At 48.9% G+C, this 12,176-nt stretch overlaps 7 protein-coding genes; 3 read left to right on the top strand and 4 right to left on the bottom strand.

Annotated features, from left to right (window-relative positions):
• Positions 1 to 389: 389 nt before the first annotated feature.
• On the top strand, positions 390 to 1,341 carry FFUJ_12534 (related to dienelactone hydrolase; the record flags this gene model as incomplete). XM_023582152.1 has 4 exons in its annotated part: positions 390 to 674; positions 727 to 1,006; positions 1,060 to 1,227; positions 1,277 to 1,341. 4 exons carry the CDS (start codon positions 390 to 392, stop codon positions 1,339 to 1,341), a joined length of 798 nt encoding a protein of 265 aa, XP_023434728.1.
• Positions 1,342 to 2,148: 807 nt separating this feature from the next.
• FFUJ_12535 (related to short-chain alcohol dehydrogenase) lies at positions 2,149 to 3,273 on the top strand (the record flags this gene model as incomplete). XM_023582153.1 has 6 exons in its annotated part: positions 2,149 to 2,221; positions 2,277 to 2,507; positions 2,566 to 2,733; positions 2,786 to 3,019; positions 3,073 to 3,140; positions 3,196 to 3,273. 6 exons carry the CDS (start codon positions 2,149 to 2,151, stop codon positions 3,271 to 3,273), a joined length of 852 nt encoding a protein of 283 aa, XP_023434729.1.
• Positions 3,274 to 3,496: 223 nt separating this feature from the next.
• FFUJ_12536 (related to pathway-specific regulatory protein) lies at positions 3,497 to 5,889 on the bottom strand (the record flags this gene model as incomplete). XM_023582154.1 has 6 exons in its annotated part: positions 3,497 to 4,046; positions 4,099 to 4,417; positions 4,467 to 4,534; positions 4,589 to 4,955; positions 5,014 to 5,701; positions 5,779 to 5,889. The coding sequence occupies 6 exons, from the start codon at positions 5,887 to 5,889 to the stop codon at positions 3,497 to 3,499; spliced, it is 2,103 nt and encodes a 700-aa protein (XP_023434730.1).
• Positions 5,890 to 6,235: 346 nt separating this feature from the next.
• FFUJ_12537 (related to 4-carboxymuconolactone decarboxylase family protein) lies at positions 6,236 to 6,947 on the top strand (the record flags this gene model as incomplete). XM_023582155.1 has 3 exons in its annotated part: positions 6,236 to 6,724; positions 6,782 to 6,827; positions 6,898 to 6,947. The coding sequence occupies 3 exons, from the start codon at positions 6,236 to 6,238 to the stop codon at positions 6,945 to 6,947; spliced, it is 585 nt and encodes a 194-aa protein (XP_023434731.1).
• Positions 6,948 to 7,427: 480 nt separating this feature from the next.
• FFUJ_12538 (related to muconate cycloisomerase I) lies at positions 7,428 to 8,873 on the bottom strand (the record flags this gene model as incomplete). XM_023582156.1 has 7 exons in its annotated part: positions 7,428 to 7,828; positions 7,879 to 7,953; positions 8,003 to 8,015; positions 8,075 to 8,210; positions 8,258 to 8,316; positions 8,370 to 8,542; positions 8,594 to 8,873. The coding sequence occupies 7 exons, from the start codon at positions 8,871 to 8,873 to the stop codon at positions 7,428 to 7,430; spliced, it is 1,137 nt and encodes a 378-aa protein (XP_023435170.1).
• A 585-nt stretch (positions 8,874 to 9,458) lies between these two features.
• FFUJ_12539 (probable acetyl-CoA C-acyltransferase precursor) lies at positions 9,459 to 10,691 on the bottom strand (the record flags this gene model as incomplete). The annotated part of the gene is made up of 1 exon (XM_023582157.1): positions 9,459 to 10,691. One exon carries the CDS (start codon positions 10,689 to 10,691, stop codon positions 9,459 to 9,461), a length of 1,233 nt encoding a protein of 410 aa, XP_023434732.1.
• A 492-nt stretch (positions 10,692 to 11,183) lies between these two features.
• Positions 11,184 to 12,131, bottom strand: FFUJ_12540 (related to TIM barrel metal-dependent hydrolase; the record flags this gene model as incomplete). Its single annotated transcript, XM_023582158.1, has 1 exon — positions 11,184 to 12,131. One exon carries the CDS (start codon positions 12,129 to 12,131, stop codon positions 11,184 to 11,186), a length of 948 nt encoding a protein of 315 aa, XP_023434733.1.
• Between the last annotated feature and the right edge of the window lie 45 nt (positions 12,132 to 12,176).

Raw genomic sequence — 12,176 nt, forward strand, 5'->3', positions numbered from 1 at the left:
AGGGTAGAATAGATTGAAGACTGAGACTGGACAAGGGGACGCTGGGGTAGTATTTATCCAGCGCATGATCGCAAAGTAAAGCAAAAACCTGGACGACCTGGGGTAGCATGCAACTTCTCCGCCTTTACCCCATGGGGCCTGGTTCGACTCCGCATGGCATTGGCCAATTGAACATCATCGGTGAACTACTGGAGTATCCCCACGGCCAGTCTCCGCGGCTGCAAACCGATGGAGGTTGTTCAGAGCGCCACTGGCGTTAATTAAACATGGAATTGTGTAATTGTTAACTAGCAGCTCGCATGAGACCGTGGACGGGCTTTCTGAATGACTACGCGGTTGCATCTTCCAACACCCATTGAAGTATTTTCAAATAATCATTTTATCACACTATGGGGCAGTCATCATCGAAACAAGCCACCAGCGAGCAATACCTTGCTAAACCAAGTGGTAGCTGCTGTCTTAAAGGCACGATCCATGAGGGCGAGTCAAGAGGGACTTGGGAAACCATCGCAGACGTCGAAACATACATCTCAAAACCAGCACCAGAAAAGGCAAATGGAAACATCCTACTGTACTTTCCAGATGTATGGGGCATGTTCTCCAATGGGCTGTTAGTCATGGATGCTTTCGCAGATGCAGGCTATCTAGTCTTGGGGCTCGACTACTTCCGTGGGGTAAGTCCAGGCAGACATACAGCGCTTAGATCAGAGACTAACGATGATACAGGACCCTGTTTGGAAGCATCGCAAAGACCGGCATACCCAGAATCCTGACTTTGACTACGAAGCCTGGAAGCGCAAGCACACTGCCTTTGCGGATGTCGCTGTTCCCAAATGGGTGGCTGCTGTGAAGAAGAGCTATGGAACAAACACAACAAAGTTTGCTTGTGTCGGCTACTGCTTCGGAGCGCCTTACGTGTGCAATGAGCTGAAAGGTGATACGGTAACAGTTGGCGCTTTTGCTCATCCAGCGTTCCTCAAGGAACATCATTTTACAGATCTCAAGAGTACACTCTTCTTTCTTTTGCAGCCCTCTCTCAGCCTTGCTAATATTTTATAGAGCCTTTATTTCTCTCATGCTCGGAAGTTGATCACACGTTTGATGTGCCGTCCCGGCGTCGCGCGCTGGATATTCTACAGACCAACAAGAAAGTCTTTCACTATCAAGTATTTTCTGGTGTTGAGCACGGATTTGCTCTGAGAGGTGATCCCAAAGATCCTTACCAGCGTAAGTTCCATGTTTGAGGCGTACCTTGAGGCCTACTGACACGAAATAGGATGGGTAAAGGAACAGAGCCTGGCAGGTATCGTAGCATGGTTCAATTATTGGTTGTCGCAATAGCTTTTGTAAGACGGTTAGATGAAAAATAGGCGATGAATTAGATTCCCTGTCGACTTGTACACTATCATTCGAGTTCCAATTGGCGATTTAGGCTCGTGTCATCTCCCCTGCGTTGAAGTTGTTCAAAGAACGTATTGCACAAGAACTGTCCCCCTACAGTTCAGCAGTCGCTACGTAAAATCTGCCCGTTCACCTAATGGTAAGGGATTTGCGACTTCTCGTCTAGTCGATCCTTTGGCGCGCAGCAAGCATAGGAATTATAGTCGATACAGCTTGGCCTGTTGCACCGATTCCAGCGATCAACGAATTGGTGCGCTAAACACAGTGACCACTAGCGAGGGCCATGAGAAGGATTCATGTCAATGCCGGAGTGTCTCAGTCTGGTGATAAAAACATCCTACTGCAGGCCACTAAGAGCCGCAGAGCCGATAGGCTTGGCTAGCATGAAATTGAGGCTGATGTCAATTGGCAGATAAAATTCCGGGGCAAGACCGATTTTGGGCATTCCCATCATTTCCCCGCATACCGTGGCCCTCGTGACGGTGTATTCAATAGCGCAGAGGCCAGGGGGTTTCGGCGATTGCCCGCGCCGAGTGCCCGGAAGCTGGATGGGTACAAAGTGGCAATTGGCCGCGGTGAGCGACGACTTTTCAATGTTTGGCTGAATAGTGAATAATATTTATTCTTCGATGCTTGATCTCGTGAGTCATATGAACTTGTTTTACTATAGATTTGGATCGTGAATCATCAATATTTGTAAAAGTCAACATTTTGTCAAAACAACTTCATCAACTGAGTTACTCCACAATGGCACCACCTCGAGCCTTCGACTTCACTGGAGATGTGGCAATCGTCACGGGTGCAGGCTCCCGCATGGATGGTGAGTTCAAGATGCACCCCAACTATTGTCCCCATTACACTAACCCCCTGTAAAGGCGAGATTGGCAATGGTCGTGCGGCTGCCATCCTCCTCGCACGCCATGGCGCCAAGGTCGCTCTCGTGGACTTCAATGTGGACTGGGCGAAGGAGACCAAGCGCATGATTGATGAGGAGGGCGGTGTTTCGGAGGTGATACAGGCGGATGTCACAAGTGAAGAGTCATGCAAGAATGCTATCGACAAGACTGTTGAACTATGGGGCGCTCTTCATATCCTTGTCAATATTGGTAGGCTGGATTGCCTGCGTAATTAAATCGAGAGACATGTACTGACAAGCGAAAATAGTTGGCGTTGGCGGTGCAATGGGTGACGCCACAACGATAAACCTCGATGCTTGGGACAGAGACTTCCGCATCAACGTCACAAGTATGGTCATGATGAGCCGATATGCAATTCCTGAAATGAGGAAGCAGGGCCGTGGATCTATCGTGAACATGTCATCAGTTAGTGGATGTAAGTATCCTTAATTCACCCCCATCGTGTCCAAGTTAACAGGGTGCTGTAGTACTCGGCGGTAACCCCAGCTTGCTGTACCCTACCACCAAGGGTGCCATCATTCAGATGACGCGAGCCATGGCAGCTCATCATGGTCGTGAGAATATCCGCGTCAACTGTGTCGCGCCTGGCATGGTGTACACTCCAATGACAAGAGGGCGCGGAATGACAGATGAGATGAGACAAGCAAGAATTAACCAGAACTTGATGAAGAAGGAGGGAACTGGCTGGGATGTTGGCTATGGTAAGTCAGCCCAAACGCTTGGATTCTCAGGAACTTACACTAAGGTCGTATAGCTATCTTGTTCTTGGCTAGCAAGGAAGCCGGCTGGATCACAGGCCTGATCATGCCTGTTGACGGAGGCGTAAGTAGCCATTCTTCATGCCATAACGTGGATTGCTGCTAATACTTTACCACAGACTACTGCCGGAAAGGCCGATAGACCAGCTCTTAAGGCGGATACTCTAGCTGAGGCCAACACTGGTATACAGAACTAGCCTTGAAATTAACGACATACCATTAAAACATCACTTTTTGGAACTAGAAAAAGCTGTTTGTTCAAGTTATCAATAGACTTGGAAATGATACCAGTGCCTGCACACCTCCGACGACGCGTAGCCTTTCTTCAAAGTACGACACATTTCTCATCATGTTATACACTCTGTGTGAGTTCATTAAAGGTATTCGAAATAAACAAATAAAGGGGACAGCTGACAATACCTAAGCCGGTGCATGTCTCATCATTTCATCGAGATCAATCTGTAGCTCTGGGTAACAATCCAACGACGCCATCGCATCCATGCTCATACTATTCAAGTACGCATCCATGTCAAAGTCATTCGGGCTTACGGGGTCAAGATACGGGAAGGCCGGGATGTAGCTATTCATGGTAGCAGTGACCGTGTTATCGGACAACGATTGATCAGGTGCTGGCCGTTGAACTGGAGTTCGCTTCAACCCTTTAATGATGATGTGCAAGCTGCGCTCAAGAAGCGGACACTTTGCCATGCCACGATTGAGGGCTCTGAGAAAGGTCTGCATGGTGGGATGTGTTGCTCCATCGTTGTTCTTCGCATCTTCGAGCACGGCTGAAGCCCCAGTGTAGATGCAATAGCCCATAAGATACGTAATGTTCTCGAATCCAAAGGTTGATTCAAGCATCAGGAGCAGCTTCTCCATGCTCAGTGCTGCGCTCATGCAGACTTGATAGTAAGCTGGTGCTGACCAGAATGGACGATGGGCGAGGATGACTGTGGTGAAGTATAGGAGACTGTTCAAAGTCAGCAACACAACATTCAGCAATGTGGAGGTTGGGAGCTTACTTCTGGGAGATGATATGAGGAGGCGGACATATGGTTGGTAGATACTCTGGGTCATAACGCAAATGCACCGGTGACTCAGCACGCCATGTTTCCAGACGTGCCTTAATATCGTTCAGCGACGACTCCGTTATAGCTCTGCTTCGTTTTGAGTAGAGCTGTACTATTATATCATTGATAATGACAGAGAGTTTACACGAGTTTGCGAAGCATGACACAGCATGACTTTTCATCACGGGGTATTGGCTCGGTGCTAGTCGAGTAAGTGGTGAAGTGTCTTCATAGTATGGTGACCATACATCGGACTCTGCGGAGTCATCCACTGCACATAATATCAGAATGGAATGGCTTAATTGGCTTCGGGCGCATACTGAAGTCAATGGGGCTTTGCGGTAGCTCGGTGACCGCTGGAAGTCGCCCTGTGTAAAGGCTGATAGCTCTGCAGGTCCATGTAAGCAAATACGATGCATAAGTCTTCAAACGGGTTGCTCACTTGTCCCAGAAATAGCAGCTCCAGAATAACCTCTTCCGGATCTCCAAGTCTACTGGGTCTAATCCCTTGAGGTCCGCTATGTCGGGCCCATTATGCTGCAATCCAAGGTCGGCTGACATTCTAAACGCCATCCCGCTATACAGCCACGCCTGGGAGATGGAGCCTTGAGCGAGTTCCCGAGCACTCAATTGCAGAAGAGCTTGAATAGTAGGTATTGAACTAGGCTTCTGTATCTCATCACCGAGGAGGAATCGAACTCGGGAGAAGAGTAGTTGCGCGTGGTTACTGTCGTAGTATTTCGAGGCATGAGCGCATAACACGAGGAGGAGAAGTTCGGAGTAGTAACGGCCACCGGTCGTCATGTCACCTGAAGACGAAAGAAATTAGTCAAGGTAGAAGTTGCTGAAGGGGGTAAGAGAGCGTACGCATGAATGCAGGTCTATACACCCACATAAACATCGGAGCAACCCAGGTCCAGTGCAGATGAAGAAGCTTTGCCATAACTTGCCGCGGCAATCCAAGTTGGATCGATGCATTTCCAAGGGCAAACTCCTCCCAGATGGTCGATTCTCGAGCTCGCGATACCAGGTAAGCGCGGACATCAGTCCTCTTAGATCCATCCCCGCGACTCATCGAGTTTGTAGACGGTGATGCGAGACCCAGAGGCTCATGGACAGCAGATGTTGGGCCGTAATAGCATATCTTGCCATGTTCATCCACGCTGAGATCTATAGCCAAACCGTCTTGTGGTGTGCCGTCGATAGCTGCGGCTGATCGAGGAGGATCTTGGAGGCGGCTTTGATGTGTGGCAGGCGAGGCTTCGAGCACTATGGGCTCAATGCTGTGTCCTGATGATATGGGCAATCGTGCTGACAAGTCCTCGGCAGCGAAGGAGCTTGGAGCCGGGGCTACACTCTCGGCAACGGAAGCTCCTATGTTCTGATGATTGATGGAGCTGTCACTACCCTGAAGGCGCTCAATCGTCTCCTCCGCTTCTTGAAGCTTGCGCGCCATGGCAACAACTTGCGACAGCGGTGGGGGTTTGTCGTAGCGACATTCGACATGGTAGACCTCGCATGTTTTACAGGTCGGTTGACTCCCTTCACATCGAACCTACATCACCAGTGAAGTCAGCAAGCGTATAAAAAGCTAATATTCAGTGAGAAATAAAGAATAGATGACGTTCTGACCTTCTTTGCACGGCAATTGGCACATGTCAAACCTCGATATTTGCGAGACATCCGCTGTTTCTTGGAGCGAGCGAAGCTCGGTCCCTGTCCTTGCTCGTCATTGGTCTCCATGTTTCCAGGGGAAAAGAGATAACAATCGATCTTCTGATAAGCTCAGATCACGGAGAGAGAAGTAAAGAATTGGCTTACGGTGAAAATCCGAAAGCTGGGGGATTATCGTCAAGTCTGAACTTGACGGCTACTGGCGTGGATGACCAACGTAATTGGCCCGGGCAGTCTCCGCGGCGAGTTACCGCGGAGTGTGCGGGGAATGCGGGCAGGGAATTGAAGAGCCTTGGAAGAAGGTAAGTGATGGTAATGGAGACATACGATGACTTATAATATTTACAGTGTCATTGTCATGATTCTGACTCTGAGTTTTCGACAATATCACACATATTCTGTTTCAATACCCACAATGAGAGTCCCTTACATCCCTAATCCTCCTCCAACTTCTTCCCCAGAAGAAGAGGCAATCGTCGCTGCGATTGCGGCCCGCCGTCATCCCCGCCCCATACAACCCCTCGATTTGGCACTACTGCATTCCCCTCACGTCGCCGCTGGCTGGAACGCTTTCGTCGGCGCCGTCCGCACAAAGACTTCATTGGCTGATGATATACGAGAACTTGCCATCTGCCGCATCGCCGTTGTGAACAGGGCTTGGTATGAGTGGATGCACCATGCGCCCTTGGCTATCAACAGCGGCCTCTCATCAGAGTCGATGAACGAGATCATGAGAGAGACGGCTTTGTTGCGGAGCGAGAGGCCGCACGGCTTTAATGAGAAACAATGGGCTGTTTGTGTCGTAGCTGACGAGATGACGAGGAATGTTCAGGTCAAGGATGAGACATTTAAATGGCTCAAGTCGCTTGCCAGTGATCAAGAGGTAGTTGAGGTTGTCGCAACAGTAAGTGTATCCTATCAAAGTCACGCTTTTCTCAGAGATACTGACAAGACTTTCCAGGTTGCATGCTATAACTGTGTCAGCCGTTTTCTTGTAGCATTAGATGGTAAGTACTTCAAACTCTTCCCTCACCTCAGCATCAACCCACTGCCATCTTCGACTAACACGTCTACCAGTCGGTGAGAGAAACAATACTGTTCCAGAACCTTTAGCAAAGCCAGTGTAGACAATTGCAGAGTCATGATGTATAAATAAATACAGAGAGTTAGCAGACGCTTTATGATCAATGTAGCTAGCGAGCTATAAGCTTGCTCATAAGTTGCAACCATTTTCGAGCCCCGTTGGTGTTGGTAGAAATCCTGCTTGATTTGATGTTCGGTTCAGATAACCCGTGACAATTTAAATCTTTATACATTTGACTCTCGATTCTGCGATGTCTAAAAGTACCACTGCATATCCATGTTCAGGCTGGCGAAGATCATATCCCTATGTGTGAAGCCAACCGAAGGAAAGTGATATTTGACAGCAAGAACTGAATCCCTTCCAATCTTGCTCATCATCCGTCACACATAATCCATCAAGTATTGCATGCCTTTTCCGCGCTATTGCATGGAGCCAAAACTGTGATGGCTCTATGAAACCACTAGATAAATGAGGGTATAGAACTATTTACAGAATCCTTAACCCATGCCAGAGCTCCATAGATCTAATCAAGCCAGGTAGCTTCGTAAGGCGTGCTGTTATCAGGATAATGTAGCGAAGCCACAACATCAAGAGTATGATTCGAAGGAGTCCAGCCAAGAATGAACATCCAGCCCTCAGAAGTATCACTGAGATACATGTAGTCCGTGATACCGTTGGGATTACTGTTAGTTCCGTCTTGCCAAGGAGCAACTCGGAGACCGCCGGCAGAACCAAGAGTGACAGGCGCCTCGTAGAAAGCCACGGCTTTCTCGCTCTTCAGAAGACCGTCATCGCTAAGGGCGAATGCCGCGACGTAGCCATTTGCTTCTGTGTTGTTCCAGCTACGAGTACTGGTGAAAAGATATTTGCCATCCCGGGACATCTGGACAGTGTTGCTGCGGAAAGAATATACGCCTCGCACATCTTCAGTTGTTAGAGATAACTGCAATTCGGAATTCGACAGATTGACTCACCATCAGGAATGGCACTTGCCCTCTGGAGATGTTCGAGACGTGTGTCAAGAACTCTGTAGACATCCATCCATTGATCTGCAAGGTTAGTGAGGGGGTTCATGTGGATGTATTCATTTAGGCTTACTGTGTTCGGTCATCTGATGCATGGTGTCAGTCTTCGTTGTTGCTTCTTATTCTCATCCTCAAAATGACTCACCACGTAGAGCAGCTTTCCATCCTTGCTAGAATAGGAGTTTCGTGGACCATCACCCTCAGTTGGACTTAGGTTGATCGACAAAGGCGTAGCAGTGCCGTTTTCCGCAATGTCGTACATAAAGATGGAGTTCATTCCCCTGCTTGGAGTTAGTCATATCATCTGTAGCGGAGGTTTGGTACTTACAAATGAGGGACAAAGCCCTTTCTGTTGACGTTGATGTCAAAGGCATGAGCACCATAGAGCTTGGATATCTGTGAGCACTAGCAAATGAGACGAAAATATTATACGAACTTACAACAGCCGCTCTTGTCTTGTTCACATTTTTTATTTCCTCCTCCGGCACCATGTAAAGCTCCTGAATCTGCTCACCGATAGCACCATTCTCAGTGAGGGCATGGATAGCAGCAGTTGAGCCACCAGAAGAGAAAGCCAGGTTGCCATCGTCCGAGAAGTAACAAGACGAAGAGGCTTGTATTAATCAGCAAAAGAAGCTTCAACATGTCTGTACACCTGACTTACTGATATTGACCGTGTCAAGATGGGTGAACTGGTAGTTCTCATCAACCGACCACGAGAACAGCTGAGGAGGCTCGCTCATGGCAGTGGCATAGACCCGGTCTTTCGCAGCATTACTTGTGACAAATTGATGAAGGCCAAAGCCTGGAACAGTGGCGTTCAGAGTCAATGTCTTAGCAATCGTGTCGAAGGCAAGGAGGAACAGTGTTTTGTTGGTATAAGAGCCTGACACAAGGTGGTGTACGGAGCTCCCGTACGAGTTGGCGAACTCAATTGCGGGCATGATGAAAAGATCGCGAGCAAACTTTATGTTCTTTTGCAATTGAAAGGCTCTTTTGCTTGATTGCCATCTCAACGAAGCTCGTTGGCCTGGCTTATATACTTCTCAGCGTATAGCTACCCCAGATCGTGGGACATCATGCTCATTTTCCAAATGCCGACCTCAGAGCTTTCCCCGCGTTCTTGGTCTGGGGTCATAGCGTGTGTCCCCGCCAAACCCATGACTAATTTTCTTGAGCCAGGGCTTATTACAGGGTGCCTTAGTGGTGTCGGTCACTGAGCGCGGGACTTGCCCGCGGCGGGTAGCGGTGAAACCACTTTACGACCGAAATCAGGTAGGTTGGGCGACAACTCGAAATTACAGCAATGCAGAAAGCTTGGGTTTTTGGAGGATGGAGGCGTCTGGCCAATAGACTGCGAATTGAGGGTAGGGTCTTGCGGAGGAAAACGGTTGATGCCGCAGACGGAGATGTGACCAATAATTCAGCACGGCGTTCATACCATACTTGTTGGTTATATCATTATCCTGACAGCTCTGAGCCAGAGTTTATATGGGAAGCTTCTATAGAATTCAATCTCTAGAGGCTATTCATTCTCGTACGAACAATCCGGCCATACCCATACCAGTTCCAATACACATACTAACAATCCCCAGCTCACCGCCATCGGGCCGCCCCAAGCCATGTAGTAGCGTACTGGCCAGTCTTGCCCCTGTAGCACCCAGCGGATGCCCTAGAGCAATAGCACCTCCATCCGGGTTGACCTTATTATCCTGGTACGCCCTTTCGAGATCTAGTTTTCTTAGGCAATAGATTGCCTGGCTCGCAAAAGCCTCGTTAATTTCCCATCTGTGAATATCATCCTTCGTGAGGCAAGTGCTGTCCAGTAGCTTTGGGATCGCAATCGCCGGCCCGACACCCATCTCGTCTGGTGCACAGCCTACTGTTACTGCAGAAACAAACTTCCCCATGATGTTGCCACCCAGGCCAAGTTCATTTGCCGTGCTGCGTCTCATGAGGAGCGTTGCAGCAGCGCCGTCTGACACTTGAGATGAATTACCAGCAGTGGAGGTGCCGTTCTCTCTGAAGGCCGGCTTCAACTTTGCTAGGCCTTCCAAACTTGCCTGAGGTCGGATGCCATCATCCGTATCGACGACAACCTCTTCTAGCCCATCAGGCATCTTTTGCGTAACCGGGACAATCTCATCCAAGAAAAAGCCAGATACTTGTGCTTCTGCCGCCTTTAGGTGACTGTTGACTGCAAAAATATCTTGATCCTCCCGTGAGATGCCGTATCGCTCAGCGATGTTTTCGGAGGTAATGCCCATTGGAAGGATACAGTCCAGGGCATCTTTTACCGGGGACTCTCGGAGGGTCGGCCAGAGGTCAGTTGGGATAGCTCGGCTCCCATAGTTCCGCGTCATACTTTCCATTCCCGCTCCAATTCCCGCGGAGATTATCCCTGTTCGAATCTGAGAAGCGATGGATGAGATTGCTTGGAGTGAAGAAGAGCATGCCCGATTGATAGTATAGAGGGACGTGGTGTTTGGGTAGCCAACGTGGTTCATAGCCATGCGTGCAGCTTTAGAGCCTCCAAGCTCAGACAGTACTACACCAACAGCAACATCTTCTATGATTGACGGGTCGAGGTTGGGTACTCTGTCGATCGTTGCTTTGAGCACAGAGGCGAGAAGCTCTTCGGGGAACGCATTGTTGAGGGATCCTCGATTCGCGCGGCATATTGGCGTGCGCAACGAGGACAAAATTACAACGTCGCTGGGAGCCTTGGCAAGTATGGAAATGATACCTCTTGATGGAAACATGGCTGGTGAAGTAGATCTCTTTGACACCTTGACAAAGATACTGCGTTATCCGAAGTTCGTGTTTTGGCAAGCTGCAGATTGCATTTTATCTATTGTTAGAAAGTATGCTCAGTCTGTGGAATCACTTCTCTACGAAATCTGCACTGTTGTTAGCAGGGCCACTTTCTCTCGGGTATGTTCCACGGCCAGATTCCGTGAGCATAGCCTCAAATACCGTACTAAAGCAGTTCAACTTTTGCGACATTGTAGTAAATATTCTCTGAGGCGCATTTCGGTCCACTGCAGGTTATCTGAATGCTCCTATGTAGGCACAGTTGTAATTTGCTACACTAGATGAAGAGACTGGTCTGGATGGTCAACACTTGGCGGTATGGTGGATAACGAGCTGTTCACTATTTATTTAATCGATGGACTTGATACTTGCTAATTTCGGCTCATCTTACTGAAAATAATAAACAGCCTTATAGACCATTTTTTGGATCATCATACATATCATCTGTCTCCATGACAGGTACTCTGCGTCTTATTCACTCCCCAAAGCTCCAAAGCGTTATCCCTGAAGAGTCTCTCCCGAAGCCATTGCTTTCCTTCGGTCAAATCCAGTAAGTGAGACACCCAAGGCCTAACGTCTAAACCTTCAAATCGTGTGTGAGGCCAGTCTGAGCCAAAAACAACTCGCTTTGGGGCTTGCTCGAAGAGCTCCAACGTGACAGGGTCGAGATCCTCCCAGATATCAGAATCAAGATGGCTGAGGCGGTACGCGCCAGATATCTTGACCCAAGTCGTCCCAGTCTTCAAAAGGCGGACCAGAGATTGGAAGCCCTTGATGTCGTAGGGGTTCACAGGACCCGTTGACTTCGGAAGACTTGGGTCGCCATAGTGATCAAAGACAACGCGCACACCAAGAGCAGGCAAGAAATCTTCCAGCTCGGCAATGCGCTCCATTTTGGTGTACAACTGAAGAACCCAATCGAAAGGCTTGATAAGGTTGACGTACTTGTTGATCTGGCTCTTGAGCTCATCGATAGGAGTGTCATCACCATACGTCACGAGATTGACGCGTACAGCACGAACACCTTCGCTATCCCATCTGCGAATATGCTCATGTGAAGTGGTATTTGGGTCAAACAATGCAAGACCCAGGGCTCGTTTATTCCCAACCGCACGCATAGAGTCCAGCATGAGAGTCAAATCATATCCATGCGTTGCGGTCTGAACGAAGAAGACATGGTCGCACCCGATGCTGTTCTCGAAAATCGCGTTCTCCCAGAGGTTATGAACGGCGGGCTTGTAGGGAATGTTTTCGACTGGAGGATAACGCATGGGGTCCATGATGTGAAGATGTGAATCCCAAGCGCCGACCGGCATTCGTGGGTCAGCGCCACAGGAGACGTTGGCTGCCCTCTTGGCAATTGATAGAGGTGGTGAAGGAGGATTCATGCCTGCTACGTCTGTGATGGTATTGGTCTGAAGGAGGGCGAGAAT

The sequence above is a fragment of the Fusarium fujikuroi genome, chromosome FFUJ_chr08, assembly GCF_900079805.1.
Source record: "Fusarium fujikuroi IMI 58289 draft genome, chromosome FFUJ_chr08".
Lineage (NCBI taxonomy): Eukaryota > Fungi > Ascomycota > Sordariomycetes > Hypocreales > Nectriaceae > Fusarium > Fusarium fujikuroi.